Source organism: Bufo gargarizans, unplaced genomic scaffold (genome assembly GCF_014858855.1).
Source record: "Bufo gargarizans isolate SCDJY-AF-19 unplaced genomic scaffold, ASM1485885v1 original_scaffold_2032_pilon, whole genome shotgun sequence".
Lineage (NCBI taxonomy): Eukaryota > Metazoa > Chordata > Amphibia > Anura > Bufonidae > Bufo > Bufo gargarizans.
The window spans coordinates 74,863-93,630 of record NW_025334611.1 but is presented as its reverse complement, the minus strand read 5'-3'; the positions used below and the strand labels follow the sequence as shown (position 1 = coordinate 93,630).

The following is an 18,768-nucleotide window of genomic DNA, read 5'->3' as shown; positions in this document are numbered from 1 at the left end:
GTAGCATTAGCACCAGAATATTTTCTATTACTATGGCATTATTGTACTTTATTTTGTTTGCAGAGTGCTGTTGCATTGTGTGTTTTTTGTGTGTTTCTAGCCATGGCGGAGTGCACCTGCGCATTGGGATGTGCTGACTGACCCCCTTCTTTGCAATTTGTACTGGAGTTCCATTTAGTCTTGCACCCCTCACCAGCCTGTCTGCCCCTTAGGCTGACTAGTGTAAGTATAAGGCCTCATGCACACAGCTGTTGGGCGGCCGTATTGCGGCCCGCAAACGGCGAGTCGGCAATCCATGGCAAATATGGAATGTATTTGCCAAGAATCGAAATTTTATAGAATAAGCGTAGCATTAGCACCAGAATATTTTCTATTACTATGGCATTATTGTACTTTATTTGGTTTGCAGAGTGCTGTTGCATTGTGTGTTTTTTTTCTTTGTATATTTTACTATACATACAGGTCCTTCTAAAAAAATTAGCATATTGTGATAAAGTTCATTATTTTCTGTAATGTACTGATAAACATTAGACTTTCATATATTTTAGATTCATTACACACCAACTGAAGTAGTTCAAGCCTTTTATTGTTTTAATATTGATGATTTTGGCATACAGCTCATGAAAACCCAAAATTCCTATCTAAAAAAATTAGCATATCATGAAAAGGTTCTCTAAACGAGCTATTAACCTAATCATCTGAATCAACTAATTAACTCTAAACACCTGCAAAAGATTCCTGAGGCTTTTAAAAACTCCCAGCCTGGTTCATTACACAAAACCGCAATCATGGGTAAGACTGCCGACCTGACTGCTGTCCAGAAGGCCATCATTGACACCCTCAAGCAAGAGGGTAAGACACAGAAAGAAATTTCTGAACGAATAGGCTGTTCCCAGAGTGCTGTATCAAGGCACCTCAGTGGGAAGTCTGTGGGAAGGAAAAAGTGTGGCAGAAAACGCTGCACAATGAGAAGAGGTGACCGGACCCTGAGGAAGATTGTGGAGAAGGACCGATTCCAGACCTTGGGGGACCTGCGGAAGCAGTGGACTGAGTCTGGAGTAGAAACATCCAGAGCCACCGTGTACAGGCGTGTGCAGGAAATGGGCTACAGGTGCCGCATTCCCCAGAAACAGCGGCAGAAGCGCCTGACCTGGGCTACAGAGAAGCAGCACTGGACTGTTGCATGTCATTCGGAAATCAAGGTGCCAGAGTCTGGAGGAAGACTGGGGAGAGGGAAATGCCAAAATGCCTGAAGTCAGTGTCAAGTACCCACAGTCAGTGATGGTCTGGGGTGCCATGTCAGCTGCTGGTGTTGGTCCACTGTGTTTTATCAAGGGCAGGGTCAATGCAGCTAGCTATCAGGAGATTTTGGAGCACTTCATGCTTCCATCTGCTGAAAAGCTTTATGGAGATGAAGATGTCATTTTTCAGCACGACCTAGCACCTGCTCACAGTGCCAAAACCACTGGTAAATGGTTTACTGACCATGGTATTACTGTGCTCAATTGGCCTGCCAACTCTCCTGACCTGAACCCCATAGAGAATCTGTGGGATATTGGGAAGAGAAAGTTGAGAGACGCAAGACCCAACACTCTGGATGAGCTTAAGGCCGCTATCGAAGCATCCTGGGCCTCCATAACACCTCAGCAGTGCCACAGGCTGATTGCCTCCATGCCACGCCGCATTGAAGCAGTCATTTCTGCAAAAGGATTCCCGACCAAGTATTGAGTGCAGAACTGAACATAATTATTTGAAGGTTGACTTTTATTGGTCGGATGAAATATGCTAATTTTTTGAGATAGGAAATTTGGGTTTTCATGAGCTGTATGCCAAAATCATCAATATTAAAACAATAAAAGGCTTGAACTACTTCAGTTGTGTGTAATGAATCTAAAATATATGAAAGTCTAATGTTTATCAGTACATTACAGAAAAGAATGAACTTTATCACAATATGCTAATTTTTTTAGAAGGACCTGTATATAAATTATTCTCGAGTACTTTTGTATTTTAACCTCCTTCCCAATGTTATTTTGACCACAGCATAGCACCTGGTGTGTGGATTGTGTGTCTGCTTAATACATATGTATTGTAATTATTGCACACTAATAAAGAGGATTTTTTTTTTTATGATTATTGATGGCAGTGTGCGTTTTTCTATCATATTGAGCTGGTAGTCTTGGGTTAGCACCTGCACAAATGTATTTGTTATGCATGCCTAGTTTGGATAGAGATAATGTAGTCTTTGAACTATGCATTTAATAGCACAGGTATAACAATGGTAATTAGGCAGAGGGGGCCACAGCACTCATCAATCCTATGGCTTTTCCTGGGTGCCCGTCCCTTTAAGATCCCTTCTCCACCTCAGGATCAGACCTATTCAAAGTAAATCGCATATTCAGACAGCACTCCAGTGATGATTGCAAAGTGAAATATTTATTCAGCCAGATAGGTTAGTGCACATCAGTATAGTATAGCTATACTATACTGATATGCACTAACCTATCTGGCTGAATAAATATTTCACTTCGCAATCATCACTGGAGTGCTGTCTGAATATGCAATTTACTTTGAATAGGTATACAAATGGTGTTATTGCCGTAAAATGTTTTTGCCATAATGCAACATGTTTAATAACATGGATATAATGCACTGGAAAAAAAAATGTTCAATTGCTCAGTGTTCGCAGCAGAGAAATATTGGGATGTTGTGTTGGCAACAAGCCCATGTAGAAAATAGAGGTTTTTGGGGTGTGGTGAAGCCATCTCTTTGTTCATATACAGATAAAAATAGTTTTTTTTCTTTCTTTCAGGGGGTCCTGTAATGCAGAACTGCCTGAACTGCTACAGCAGCAAGCAACTATATTAATCTACACAATTATAGCTCTCTGTCTCTCCCTTTAGTCTTCCTTTCACACTTCAATAGTGGCTTGTGTCTAGAATCGTTTTTCTTTCTTTTTTTTTTTTTGTCAGACACTGCCAGACAAACTCCTTCCAGGTCAGAACCTAAAGACAAGGTGGCACTTCTTCTCCATCAGCAAAGGGATCTCCCTGACTGCTGTCCCTCTGTTTGGCTGATGAGGCTGTCTTTCAGCCGCTGAGCCAACCAGGTCAAGCCCTCCCCCCCCCCCACTTCCTCCAAGTGTCATGATCCTCCATCTTCTTCCTCCCTAGTGGTTTTCCCTGTCAATATTAAAGGGCTTCTGTCACCCCACTAAACAGTTATTTTTTTTTTGTGTGTGTTCTTATAATCCCTATACTGCGATTTATCCATAGATAATGTGATTAATCATTTTGGTTCAGTAGATTTTGCTAAAAACGCACTTTTATAATATGTAAATTACCTCTCTACCAGCAAGTAGGGCGGCTACTTGCTGGTAGCAGCCGCATCCTCCTATCATAAAGACACCCCCTCCGCATGTTGATTGACAGGGCCAGCGAATGGGATCGTTCTCTGCTGGCCCTGTTTGCATTCAAAATCTGGCGCCTGCGCCGTACCTGTCTTCAATCGGCGCAGGCGTACTGAGAGGCGGACGCTCGCTCGGCCGCTCCATCCTCAATGCGCCTGCGCCGATGACGTCACATCTACACCCGGTGCAGGCGCATTGATGATGGAGCGGCCGAGCGAGCGCCCGCCTCTCAGTGCGCCTGCGCCGATTGAAGACAGGTACGGCGCAGGCGCCAGATTTTGAATGCAAACAGGGCCAGCAGAGAACGATCCCGTTCGCTGGCCCTGTCAACCAACATGCGGAGGGAGCGTCATTATGATAGGAGGATGCGGCTGCTAGCAGCAAGTAACCGCCCTACTTGCTGGTAGACAGGTAATTTACATATTATAAAAGTACATTTTTAGCAAAATCTACTGAACCAAAATGATTAATCAAATTATGTATGGATAAATCGCAGTATAGGGATTATAAGTACACCAAAAAAAAAACAAAAAAAAAGAACACTGTTTAGTGGGGTGACAGAAGCCCTTTTATATTGACAGGGAAAACCACTAGGGGGGAAGAAGATGGAGGATCATGACACTTGGAGGAAGTGGGGGGGGGGGGAGGGCTTGACCTGGTTGGCTCAGCGGCTGAAAGACAGCCTCATCAGCCAAACAGAGGGACAGCAGTCAGGTAGATCCCTATGCTGATGGAGAAGAAGTGCCACCCTGAAAAAAGAAACAAAAAACAAACAGTTTAGTGGGGTGACAGAGCCCTTTAACAGTAAAATGGCTCTGGGAGACAATTTTATGTGGTTTGTCCAGATCAATTTGCAAAAGCTTCAGATTCATTTGTGAAATTTATAATGAATCTGATTTATTTAGAATCAATTCGCTCATCTCTAAATTGCCGTGGGCCTTCTGCCCTTGGATTCGATGCATCAAGGGGAGACTATCTCTGAATGTACACCACCTATGAGAGCCTATATGACCGCACACGGACACTGTTTGCCAATTTACTTAACTGCATAGGCTCTACCATCCGCATAAGCCTTACATTGGTTACACAAGTATCCGCATAGAGATGGAATAAACAACAATTAATCATAGTATAAATTTGTATATATTGTAGGTGCTCTGTTCTTAGAAGATTACACATATATGACAACATCTTGTTATTCATGGCAATTATTAAACTTCTAGGAAATAAAGAAAAGCTTCCTTCGTGTGCTTTGGTCATCTAGGGGTCACATACATCTGGTAGGTTCTTGGTACTCCTCCATTTTTGTTTGGTTCTGGAGTTATTTCAAGATCCTCAGGGGCCACTTCTGATTTCAGGTAAAATCTTTGTAAAATGGTGGTAAGGAAAATAAATATTTCCATCCGTGCCAGACCCTCTCCAATGCAACTTCTTTTGCCTATGGTAAGGGATGACATATAGAGATAAATTAGTTTGACATATTTGTAGAATATACACTACGTGCAGAATTATTAGGCAAATGAGTATTTTGACCACATCATCCTCTTTATGCATGTTGTCTTACTCCAAGCTGTATAGGCTCGAAAGCCTACTACCTATTAAGCATATTAGGTGATGTGCATCTCTGTAATGAGAAGGGGTGTGGTCTAATGACATCAACACCCTATATCAGGTGTGCATAATTATTAGGCAACTTCCTTTCCTTTGGCAAAATGGGTCAAAAGAAGGACTTGACAGGCTCAGAAAAGTCAAAAATAGCGAGATATCTTGCAGAGGGATGCAGCACTCTTAAAATTGCAAAGCTTCTGAAGCATGATCATCGAACAATCAAGCGTTTCATTCAAAATAGTCAACAGGGTCGCAAGAAGCGTGTGGAAAAACCAAGGCGCAAAATAACTGCCCATGAACTGAGAAAAGTCAAGCGTGCAGCTGCCAAGATGCCACTTGCCACCAGTTTGGCCATATTTCAGAGCTGCAACATCACTGGAGTGCCCAAAAGCACAAGGTGTGCAATACTCAGAGACATGGCCAAGGTAAGAAAGGCTGAAAGACGACCACCACTGAACAAGACACACAAGCTGAAACGTCAAGACTGGGCCAAGAAATATCTCAAGACTGATTTTTCTAAGGTTTTATGGACTGATGAAATGAGAGTGAGTCTTGATGGGCCAGATGGCTGGATTGGTAAAGGGCAGAGAGCTCCAGTCCGACTCAGACGCCAGCAAGGTGGAGGTGGAGTACTGGTTTGGGCTGGTATCATCAAAGATGAGCTTGTGGGGCCTTTTTGGGTTGAGGATGGAGTCAAGCTCAACTCCCAGTCCTACTGCCAGTTTCTGGAAGACACCTTCTTCAAGCAGTGGTACAGGAAGAAGTCTGCAAGGTAAGAAAAACATGATTTTCATGCAGGACAATGCTCCATCACACGCGTCCAAGTACTCCACAACGTGGCTGGCAAGAAAGGGTATAAAAGAAGAAAATCTAATGACATGGCCTCCTTGTTCACCTGATCTGAACCCCATTGAGAACCTGTGGTCCATCATCAAATGTGAGATTTACAAGGAGGGAAAACAGTACACCTCTCTGAACAGTGTCTGGGAGGCTGTGGTTGCTGCTGCACGCAATGTTGATGGTGAACAGATCAAAACACTGACAGAATCCATGGATGGCAGGCTTTTGAGTGTCCTTGCAAAGAAAGGTGGCTATATTGGTCACTGATTTGTTTTTGTTTTGTTTTTGAATGTCAGAAATGTATATTTGTGAATGTTGAGATGTTATATTAGTTTCACTGGTAAAAATAAATAATTGAAATGGGTATATATTTGTTTTTTGTTAAGTTGCCTAATAATTATGTACAGTAATAGTCACCTGCACACACAGATATCCCCCTAAAATAGCTAAAACTAAAAACAAACTAAAAACTACTTCCAAAAATATTCAGCTTTGATATTAATGAGTTTTCTGGGTTCATTGAGAACATGGTTGTTGTTCAATAATAAAATTAATCCTCAAAAATACAACTTGCCTAATAATTCTGCACTCCCTGTAATAATGCTGAACGACCTCAATAACTTCTAAAAGGTTATTTCAGGAACTCACTAAGGGGTCTATCATTTTTCATGCAGCTCTGCTTTTTCTGTCAAATGTGATGGTATAAATTTCAGCTAGATAAGAACATGGGCGAAGTTATGTGGGGACTGTAGCCCATCCATAAGGGCACTTGGAGTTGCCACTTTTCTGAGGTCACTTTCTGGGATCCAATGCCATTAGAAAAAAAAATACGAGCCACAAATATGGCTGGGTAAATGTGCCTTACATATGTGTGATACCTAGAGCTTGTCACAACCCTTTCTACATGTGATCTGTGATCCTATGTTAGAAGACATGGTCATATTGGAAGCCCCCACTGTATTGGCAGTTGACCACCTCATCGCTCTGACCTATTTACTCATCTGAAACAATCACTATCTTCCCCCTACTTGACTAAAACAAATCTGGTAAGTTATGACAAGCTATGGATTATACAGTATATTAATATATACTAATGCAACAATGCTCATACACATTACCTAGAGAGAAAGGTACAAAAGCCTCATTTTTCTGGAAGCTGCCGTATTCATTCAGAAAGTTTGTAGGATCAAATTTTTTTGGGTTCTTAAAACATTTGGGGTCTTTTAAGACGGAGGTCAGCAAGGGGAAAATGACAATGTCCTGCAAACATAAATAAGCAAATGTGAAATTTGTTTTACTGTATATATAAAAGTACATTTCAACAACACAAAGACATCATGGGGTTTTATATGGTTCACCATCACATTACATTCCTGTTGTTTGTGGGTGGCTTCTGGTTTACTCTCCTTAACCCCCCAAAATGTTCTATGAATTTATGTGCATACTGTATTTCATTTTTGCTAAGTTTGGGGTTCACATAAAGTCAGCAAATATGACTACAGTAGATTGTAATTTCCTGAAGAAAATACATAGGGCACATTTATTAAGACCAGCATTTTAGGCGCAAGTCTTAATAGGCCTCTACGCTGGTGATGGATCGCTGAAGTTATGTAGAGGCGCTGGCCTCTACATAACTTTGATGCATCCAGCACCCATTCCAAATGTAAACCAGTACCTTGCTGTCTTACATTTGGACCATTTTCTACACCTAAGCCAGGCATAGAAAATGATGAGTGAGACAGGCCTGCCGACCCATCCTTTTACATGGCCACTAGACCTAGCATGAGCGGGGAAGAAGTCGCTGATTCTGCTGCACCATGGCGTGCGACAGAATCTGCTCCGGATATATGCCACAAAAGAGGCATATATCTGGTCATAAATGACCCCCACAGTGCTTGAAAAGGGCTGATAGTGTGCGTATGTGAAAGTGAGTGAGAAAAGGGGACATACGTTGGTGCTGTGTCTGTGAGACTCAATGGTAGTTAGACTGTGACAAGTGTTTTGATCGAATCAAAGTTCACGAAGTGGACTTCGATCCGAATGTCAGAGAAAATTAAATTCGCTTTGAAGCCAAATTTCCTTGGGACTTAAGACTCAGTTCACCCTTCACTTATTTGGCCAGTTAGGAGTCAAAAACTGACCAAATAACTGAAGTGTGAACTTAGCCTCACAGGTAAGAGAACCTGTTCTGTTACACGCTGATACAAGTAGTAGCCCCAGGACAGAGTAAAGAGGTTGTCAGCTGTAAGTTTGTGTTGACGTCACTGTTTATTTTTCCCTTCTTGTGATCCATCAGAAGAACAACCCCAAAAAAAGGATTCTGTCTGTGGAGCATCTGCCTTCACACGGTCATCTGACTATGTGATAGAGGCCCCATGCTCAATTTGCATGAGTTTTGGCCATTAAACTCTGAAATCGTTTTAATTAGATGGAAGAGAAGTCTTGCATGCAGGACTTTAATGGCCTCTATCACACGGTCAGTATTTGGTCAGTTTTGTGCATCAGTATTTGATCAGTATTGGTAAGACAAAAACAGGAGTGGGTCCAAAACATGTGATGGAAATATTTGCATGTCTTCTGCATTTTGGACCTACTCCTGCTTTTGGAATCCGAATCCTGATGCAAAATACTGACTGTGAGAGAGAGACTTTTTGGATGCTCCAAAAACAGAATATGTTGTGCTTCTCGTTTTTTGGTTCTTCTGACAGATCAGAATGGTAAAAAAAATGTGATGTCAACAAGGCCAAACAGTGGACCCATCACAGAAAAGTGAGGGTGGCAACAGCATAAGGAGTCTACATAGTGGCCCAGTCACAGTGGGGATGGTGGCAACAGCATGAGGAGCCAACATAGTGGCATGGTCATAGAGTGCTGAGGGTGGCAACAGCATGATGAGCCAACAAAGTGGCCCAGAAAACAGCAGTTGCAGTAACAGCACAAGATGGTGGATGGTAGTAGGAGAAGACGGCAGAAGATGCACCTGGGGTGGCAGGGTACAGTCCAAGTATGCCATCACCTGCTGGTTCAGGTTCTGCTGCCTGTCCAACTTCTGCTGCTCGGTGGTTTCTTCAGTTGACAGGTGAAAAAAATGCTCATTGGAGACTCAAGACTTTAGTGTTGCTCCTGCCCCCCCCCCCATCTCCAGAAGTCATGGCAGTGGAGCGTAAGTGCAGGGGGTCCCCCCAGTCAGAACTTCATGAGGACTGGCAATGGCATACATAGGCAGCGACCATCCATCTACATAGGATATTAGTTGAGTTTTTCATCCCTCTCAGCAGGTTTAAAAAAAGGCCATGTCTCCTGACCCCTGGCTAGCCAGATTTATCAGCATCTGCTCCAGGACATGGAGTGTAATTACATCATTCATCTCATATTCCTGGTGACTGACAAATAAAATGGCCTCCTCAAAGGGCCTGAGCAAACAGCAGTTGTCACGCATGAGCTTCCACTGGCAAACATCAAGTTACACAGGGGAGTACTTTTGTCCTCCTGCATCATCAAGAAATCATTCACGGCATTCCTTTACTTATATAGTCAATCCATCATGAGCAGGGTGGAGTTCCAATGTGTGGAAACGTTGCATATGAGGCAATGTTTGCAGCTCAAGGAGGCCGTGTTTTGCAGGGTAAGAGTGGCTAAGGTCCATTCACAGTTTTCTGGCCATTTTCAAGATGACTTGCAGTTAGGTGGAAGACTTCAGGAACCAGTTTGCAACCAGATTAAAGATGTGCGCCATACAGGGTGCATAGGTCAGCCATCCTAGATGCAGTGCGGACACAATGTTCTTTCCGTTATAGGTGACCATGGTTCTAATCTTCAGTTGGTGAGGAGACAGTCAGGATTTGATTTCTTGGTTGATGAAGTGGAGCAGTTCCTCGGCGGTGTGACTCCGTTCGCCCAGGCTGACCAGGTACAGAACAGCGTGACACTGCTGTGCTCTGCATAGGTGGTATGCAGAAGGACTACTGTGAACTATGCTTACAGTGGAGGCTGTGGACAAGGTGGAGGATGAGGACGTGGAGGAGGACATTGGTGCCAAAATCTTAGCATAAGGAAGTGGAGGCGGAATTGCCATCACCTGGCCAAGTTGCTGGTGTGCCTGGGTCAGAACCACATTTACCTAGTCGGCCATAAAGGACATATATTATCCTTGACCATAGATACAGCTCCACACGTCAGCGTTGCAGTGAACTGTACCAGACACCGACAAGCTCAAGAACTGACCCACCTTCTACTCTATGTATGTATGCAGGGCTGGTACACCTTTTTTTAGAGAAGTAGTGTTTGCTTGGGACCAGCAACTTGGCTAGGAGCAGGTTCAGCTTCTGCGCTGTTGAATGAGTGAATGCATACTGTTTTCTCTTTGCAATCGCCTCGGTGATCGATTGTCTGCAAAACCCATGACCAAGAGTAGGAGAAGGAAGGATGGCAAGGAAATGCAGCTCCCTTCTGCTGAGGTGGTGGAGCCCTAACTGCTGAAGAAGGGGTGGGTTCTGCTGGGAGATGAGTCAGACTTTAATGCTACATTAGCGCCACGGTATTCCTAGACCACTTTATTGTGACACTCCATGTGTTGACGCAGGGCTGTGGTGCCAATATTGGCAACCTGGCCACACTTCACCTTCTGCCCACAGATCCTATATACAGCCATGCCGACGTCCTCCGGCGACTTGATGAAAAATTCCCACAAAGACGAAAAATGCCATTTTACCCCTACCACTGCATGATGACTGCCTGCCTCTATGAAGCCATGCACAGCTAGTTTTTTCTGGACAGGTAGGCTCCTGAGTAGTAGACGGTCTACCTCAGGCATGTTTGGCTTCAGATTTCACACTGCTGCCACCCTGCTGGCTCATGGCCATGCTTGCACTTGTCTGGTTTAGCAGAACGCTGCCATCCTGCTGCTGTCTCAATGGCAAGCTGCCATCTTTGCCCGCTGATGATGATGATGAAACCCCCTCTTCACCCTGCTCCCACGTGCGATCGGCTACATCATCATCCACTACTGTCTGCTTATCACTTATGTCACCCTCACCAGTCTCATGGACGCTCGCAACACCTGCTCCCACGCGACTCTCATCATTGCTACTTGCATGACTACAGGAGGAAGCAGTGGACTTCACCTCCAAATCTGGGCTGAGCAGTAGCTGCTGACTGTCCTCACTAATATTTGACAGCGTCAGAGCTGGCAGCATACATCACTTGCCTGGCAGAAGGAGCAGCAATGGAAAGAGGTAGGTTCAGGACAGGTGGGGGCACATGGCTTGTTTCTAGGCCATGCCAACTAAGTGTGGTGTCAGAGAAACCCACTGACTCCAGACAATGTGTGTCTGATGTCAGTTGAGATGAAGTTGAAGGCCGAGTCAACCTTTCAAGGAGAGCGGGACTGGTAGTCAAAACACGATCGCTGGACACTGGCAGCTCTGGCCCGTTGCTGTGGCTGCTGCTACCAGCACCCCTACTTCTGCTGCTACTTCAGCTGGCTCCAGCAACATTTTTGCCACTGCCCGTTCCTTTGGCACCTCTTTGTTGTACATACTGTACGGTAACAGTAACTGTATATGGAAAATAAGTTATTCAATGTCAATGTGGACATCACACTAACAGTTGTATTACACAGATTATTCACACCAATATGAGAATCAAAGCTTAATAGAATTGCTTATCTAGTAAACACGGTGGGCACCTAAATAACGGTTAGATTACACAGCTTTTTCACCCCAATTTGAGAATCAAGGCCCTATGATCAGTTCACTGCAAAATGGCGGAGACAAGGCAGGATGAGGCTTTTTATAGGGCTGTGACATCACAGGGGCTGGCTATCTGCTGGCTGCAAAGCATTATGGGTGATCCTTCATTCCTGGACTTCTTACTTTCACTTTGCATCTGAGGGGTTCTATGACAGGGGCGGCACTATCGCCCTTCCCCATTATTGCGGCAGCTACTCACAAAGAAATTTATTTCTGAAAATTCTGTGAAGCAGCCAAATCGAGTTTAAGAACTTCGCTCATCACTAACTGTGACTGTACCAACATCCATGGTAGATAAAATTTAAATCTCCAAACATGCCGCCATTCATTTTTATGGCTTTTTTTTTCTCAACTTTTAATGTAAATTTATAAAAAAAAACTACAAATTTGGCACGCCTCTCAGCTTTACACAGCTTTAACAGAGTTTGTACGTTAAGAGGTTTGGAGTTTATTAATCGCAGAATTCTGCCATTTGTTTCTAAGGGTGTTTTTGAATTTTAAACATAAATTTATAAAATCCCATTAACCCGAAAAATTCATGGCACACCTCTCAGTGCTGAGAGTTTCGAAACAGAGTTTGAGCAGAGTCTGTACGTTAAGCGGTTCAGGCTGTATTCATTGCAAAAAAATAAATTTATTAAAAACTAGAAATCGACTCCAGAAATAGTTAGCACGACTCCGGCACCGAGAGCTTTGAAACGCATTTTTAACGGTCTGTATGTTAACCAGTTTGGGTAGTATTAAAGGGGTTTTCTCATTATCTCATTGCTAGGATATGCCCCCATTGTCTTATAGGTGTGGGTCCCACCGCTGGGTCCCGCACCTATATCGAGAACGGAGCGCCGCAAGTGAAGGAGGGCGCCCTGTGCATGCGCAGCCGCCCTCCATTAATTTTCTATGGGGTCGGCGAAAATAGCCGAGTGCTGGCTCAGCTATTTCCGTCGGCCCCATAGAAATGAATGGAAGTGGGGGTTGCGCATGCACGGTACGCTCCCATTCACTTCTATGGGGAGCCGGCTTGGAGGTGGCCGGACCGGAGTCCTCCAGCCACCCCCTTGCGGGGCTCCATTCTCTATATAAGACAATGGGGGCATATCCTAACAATGTGCCCCCATTATCTATGATGAGACAACCCCTTTAATTGCAGAACCCTGCTATTCATTTCTATGAGGGATTATTTTTATATTTACATATTTACTGTATATATGTACGTATGTTATTAGATTTTTTATTTTTAAATTTATATAAACATAAATTTATTAAAAATAACAAATCACATTGACTCCAAACGCACACCTCTCCGAGAGCTTCAAAACACACTTTGAGTGGAGTCTGTTCCTAAAGCGGTTCGGGTTATATTAATTGCAGAAAACCAGAAGAATATAATATAAGAAGATGAGGAATATCAATATAATGCCTTTTCAAGCACTATAGAAAGCTGACCTTGGGAATGTGGTATCCTCTGAATGTTGTGTCTTGACCAGTTGCGTGCGGAAGTCCCAAAGGTGTGATGTCAGCAAACCTCTGAATTTCATGGATAACAGCATCCGTGTAAGGCATCTGGACTCGATCTTCTACTGAAGGACATTGATTTTGGCCAATCACCTGATCCATCTCCTCGTGAATTTTTTCTTTTGGCACATAATAAAAGGTAATAGACACAAGTCAATTCTCGATTGCCCATTTTCAGAATGGAGTATATATTATTGCAGAGCCTCGTAGCATTATACTGTATAGATCTATATACATGGTGCCAGGAAGGAGGTCAGTTTCAGGTGCCAACATCACCAAAGATCTATAATCCACGTCCCATCTTAGAGATTAGGACTATATCTAGAGAAATTCAGGATTCCAATAGTTGACCTTCCCCCTTATGTCATGTCACACATAACGAAAGGGGGTAGGTTGTTATTGGCTGCAACTCCCCACCCTGTGATCTGCACACCAGGGAGATGCAGCGACTGCTGTGGAGGGATCCAGAAGGACACAGGCGTAGGGGACCAGGTAAGTATTCTCTGTATGAGAGGTCTGGGCATTGTGGGTGGGGTTTCCAGGTTCCAGTTCCTGTTTGTGAACGGGCTCATCGACCATTAGAGCATCTATAAATTATATCTACTTGGAGTCCTGAATTTCTCTAATTTGTGATGATAAGTTTTGAAATATTCAATTCGGCTGCTTCGCCGGACTTAACAAGAAATTCGATTTGTAACGAAGTATGAAGTGAGGAATCACATTCTATTGTATGCTGTGGGCGCAATGGCGTGGAACAGCGATCGCGTCACCCCTCATCATTGAACCCCTCAGATGCCGCATTCAATGCTGATCGCAGCAGTACTTTCAGGGGTTAAAAAAAAAGTACATACTCACCTTATCGACTTGATCGCAGAGAGGCCGTTGCGGCCATCTTGATTGAAGAAAATGCGGCAAATCTTGGGTGCGTTCCTGTTGTAACTGCTATTCACTAATAACTGATGTCTAAAGTAATTGTGTCTTCCATTTGTGTACATCATAGGTCTAAATTTTATGTATTTAGGGACACATTTATTAAGACCGGCGTTTTAGACCCATAGCTGCCGAAGGCCTCTCCATAACTTTGGCGCATCCAGCGCCAGTGCTAAATGTAAGACAGCTTCCTAGCTGTCTTACATTTAGACCTTTTTGTACACCTGAAACAGGCGTAGAAAATGGTACATGGGATGGGTCTGCCGGTTCCTCCAACCCACACCCACAATTTAAGACCTGGCGTGAGCGGGGAAAAGTCACAGATTTTACAAACTGTCATGTAGACATAAAAATACATTTCAAGTGAGCCAATCTTTTCACATGTATCTTTGTCATATCAGATGATCTTTTTTCATTGGATTTTTATTTTGTCCAGGGATTGTTGAGGATTAGGGTGCGTTCACACGACCATATCCATTTTTAAATATTAATACTGGCCGTGTGCATTCCATGTTTTGCGGATCGGTACGTCCTGCCCTATGATAGAAATGCCTATTCTTGTTCACAAAATGGAAAAGAATAGGACATGTTGTAGCCTTTTTGTGAGGCGGACATGCGTATTCGGACATGCTGTCAGCTTCTTTTGCAGCCCCAATGAATGGGTCCACATCCGATCCGCAAAAAATGTGGATCGGATGTGGACCGAATGGATCTTTATAAAAACATAGCTGTTTTATTTCCCAAAAAACTGTGCCACATCTGTTCACAGCACCTTTTATTTCAACTGAGCTGAGCTGCAAAATGAGGCAGAACACATAGACAGGTGTGGCTCTGTTTTTGGTAGAAAGCAGCCATTTTTTTTCTAATCCTGGAGAGCATATTTAAAGACATTTTTTAGTAGTTAGATACTGATGACCTGAGTCGGATACTCCACACGCTATTTGAAGAAGTCACCAGCACAGAAAACTATACAGTGGATGAACGTCTCTGTCCACTGGGTTGTTTCTTCTGCCGGCACACTGCAGCTCAGCTCCTGTTCCCCTGAATGGGAGCGTATCTGCGGTATCCTGGCATGGTCACTACACAGTGGACAAAAGCTTATGTCCCATTCACAGTATAGTTTCCATTGCCAGTGGCTGCCCAAAACAGCAGATTGGTGGCATGTGGGTTATCGAACCCCACTGATATGATAATGATGACTTATCCTGAAAATAGTCCATTAGTATCTACGTACTGGAAAACTTTTGTAACCCTCACAACTCTCTGATAGGATACTAATAAATGCTTACTTTGCACATCGGGGTACTTGAGCAGATAGAGTAAACCATATTTCATGGTTGTGCTTGTTGTTTCTGTGCCAGCAAAGAAGAGGTCTATGACAGTGCCAAATAAATTATCAAAGTGGAACTCCGTTTTCGGATTGTTCTTCTCCTGTAAAGTCACAAAGTATTTGAGATTATTATGTATGTCTATCATGGTGATTTGGCAATTGCATGTTAGGCTATATACAGTAGATACTATAAGAACTAGCTTGCTTTCTGTTTTATTAAAACACTTCACATATAGAAATGTTGGACGTCACCTTCTCCATCTTTATTAAGAAGCAGTCAATGAAGTCCCGAGGACAATTAGGGTCAAGTGTCGCTTTGTGACATTCCAAGGACTCTGCAACAAAGTCTTTCAGTTTTTCCAGATTTGTAAATATCTTTTGGTGGGGTCCAGGAAGAAAGTGGAAAGTCTTGGGAAAGATATTGAGAAGCTGAAAAAAAGAGTGGAGAAAAAGGCACTATTAGTACGGGGGAAAAGGTTCTATTAGTATGGTCCTTCAGAATTCATTGTTATGTGATATTCTTATAATCTCCTAGTTTTACCAAGAGTTATGGAGTATGTGAACTTACTATTCCCCATGTGGAAGACAGAAGTAGGGCCATTTCTTTCAGTAAGGTAAGAAGTGTCCTGAACTTATGATCTTCATACTCAAAACGTTCTCCAAACACTATTGAGCAGATAACATTGGACACTGCCAAGGTCAGCAGATTAGTTGGGTCAAAGGGCGTTCCTGTAGGGAAATATCCATTATTTTTAAATCAATGACTTGAGAAATTTGTTGGCTGAACACTCGGCTGTTACTTCTCTCGATTCTCCTATCCATGTACATTGTGTAAATGTAGCGAATGAGGAGAAGGGTGAAAGCCATAGCCAGACACCTCTGCCAGTGACTTCTCTCCTAAAAACAAAAGGAGCAGACAGTTGAAATCCAGTGTGCCTAATCATTATCTCTTCCGACATCTTCCCCAAAGTCCAACATAGATCTAATGTGTATGGCCAGCTTTACAATTCATATCTTAGCAGAATCCATCACATTTTGATTCCGACATTTTGAAATTTTATTACAACCAGGTCATATAATGGCACTGGAAGTTATAGCATGGCAGTCCTGATTGAAATGACTTGCGTTGTACAATGTACACAATAATTGCAATTTACAAAGGGATTTCACCCCGTAGTACATTTTGCAACTGGATCATGCGATCGGGAGGATCAGAAAAGCTCACGGCAGAAGTCTTTAGAGACATAACTCACATAAAAGGCCTGTTAGCGGTCCGTGGACCCTTCAATACAACGGCAAAACAAGGGGAAAAAAGGAATGCGTCCACCCTATGCAAACCAACAAATAAACGTAGAAATATTTTATTACTGAGTACTAGTTCATATGCAAAAAATAAATAAATACATAAAAGGATGAAACTGTAAAAAGAGCCAGGGGCTCACATGAGCATTGGACAAAGAAGCAAGCCTGAAAAAAACAGCAGCTCACATAGGAGAGAAGAGAATCACTCTGCTCTCTCTTTAGGCTAGGTCTACACGATGACATTTGTCGTGTGACACTACAGTTGTGTTCAAAATTATTCAACTCCCACTGAAATTGAGTGTTTTGGCCAGTTTGACATTGATTTTGATCATTTCAGTCATCTTGTTTACAATTAAATCAAAGAGGCTCTTGTAAGTCAGACAAATATAACATAACATTTATAATGAAATAACCAGAAATGTATTTTCTGTGCTCACATCATTATCAGTTTTATTCAACCCCCAAGTGACATTCAATCTTAGTACTTAGTACAACATCCTTTTCCAGTTATAACAGCTTTTAAACGTGAAGCATAGCTTGACACAAGTGTCTTGCAGCGATCTACGGGTATCTTCGCCCATTCTTCATGGGCAAAAGCCTCCAGTTCAGTCACATTCTTAGGCTTATGCGCTGCAACTGCTTTCTTTAAGTCCCACCGCAGGTTCTCAATCGGATTTAAGTCTGGTGACTGCGATGGCCACTTCAAAATGTTCCAGCCTTTAATCTGCAACCATGCTCTAGTGGACTTGGAGGTATGCTTGGGATCATTGTCCTGTTGAAAGGTCCAACGTCTCCCAAGCCCCAGGTTTGTGACGGACTGCATCACATTTGAATCCAATATCTCCTGGTACTGAAGAGAATTCATGGTACCTTGCACACGCTGAAGCTTCCCTGTACCTGTAGAAGCAAAACAGCCCCAGACCATGATTGACCCCCCGCCATGCTTCACAGTAGGCAAGGTGTTCTTTTCTTCATAGGCCTTGTTCTTCCTCCTCCAAACATAGCGTTGATCCATGGGCCCAAACAGTTCTAATTTTATCACAAGACACGGAGGCTCCTATTGCATATAACTCTCTTTACTGTTACCATAGCAGCAAAGAAGAACATGTCAATCAAAAGAAAAAACCATAACAACTGACTCCTCCCCTCCATCCCAGTATATATTGTCTCTCCCCTCTGGGATCATCCTCTTTCTTTGCTGCTGCCATGGCAGATAAGTAGTTTCCTTTTGCTGTATATCATTCTGTGTGTTGGAGTTTTCCTTTTAGGGTTTTCTCCTCTTTGCTTACTTGCCCAGGTATCCCCTGGTCACCTTATTCCCCAGGGACCTGGGTTCTGCGGGAATTTACTGAATTTTATGTATATATAGTTATTGCCCCTCCTTTTGTGTATCGCCGGGTCATTTGTTTTTCCCCTTACTTGCCGATACTCGGTTATTTATCCTCGGTCTTACCCATTTCCTTCCCTCCGTTCCTGTCCCGGTCTCCGGTCTCCAGTGCCTGCTATTTACCTCTGTGCTCTCCGTTGCGGCCGAAGTCTCGCGATTCGCGAGATTTCGGCCGCCATCTTAGTTTTCCCCAGCGCTCGCCCGAGATCTCGCGATAGGCGGGATTTCGGACTCCCACGGCTCTAGGGTTTCCTACATCGCGGGCCTAGTACCCGCCTCCCGCCCTCTTCCTTCCGGTTGCGACGCGCGCTTTTTCACAGCACTCTTCATATTGCAACAGCAGTCTCACTCCGGTCCCTGTGACATCTACCTGCTACATTTTCGGTAAGCTTGGGCCCCCTTATCGGCGCTTTAGTTTGTCTTCCTTGAGTGCAGGCCCTCATTAGCGTTTTTTTCCTTCTTTTACAGGTCTGTCCTTCTGGTGGTCTGGGGTGACTAACTCCTACCACTTATCATGTCTCGCCGTAGTTCCTCTTCCAGGCAGGATGCCCCTAGCACGCCCCCTGTTCCCACCAATGCCCCCACCCGCAATGCAGATCCGCAGGGGTTAGAACATACTGCGCTGCAGCAGTCTATTTCTGACGCAATCATGGCGGCGATGGGCTCTATGTCCTCAGCACTGTCTCAGTCGATTTCTCAG

The 18,768-nt window shown here is 43.5% G+C and overlaps 1 protein-coding gene across 1 annotated transcript in view; it reads right to left on the bottom strand.

Annotated features, from left to right (window-relative positions):
* Positions 1-4,539: 4,539 nt before the first annotated feature.
* Positions 4,540-18,768, bottom strand: part of LOC122923878 (cytochrome P450 2G1-like) — a 34,615-nt gene continuing 20,386 nt past the window's right edge. The window contains exons 5-10 of the mRNA XM_044274728.1: positions 15,948-16,108; positions 15,632-15,808; positions 15,339-15,480; positions 13,051-13,238; positions 6,976-7,117; positions 4,540-4,847 (exon numbers count right to left, since the gene is read on the bottom strand). Of these exons, the coding sequence (XP_044130663.1) occupies positions 4,666-4,847; positions 6,976-7,117; positions 13,051-13,238; positions 15,339-15,480; positions 15,632-15,808; positions 15,948-16,108 (992 nt within the window). The 3' untranslated portion in view covers positions 4,540-4,665. The remainder of the gene's footprint in view (positions 4,848-6,975; positions 7,118-13,050; positions 13,239-15,338; positions 15,481-15,631; positions 15,809-15,947; positions 16,109-18,768) is intronic.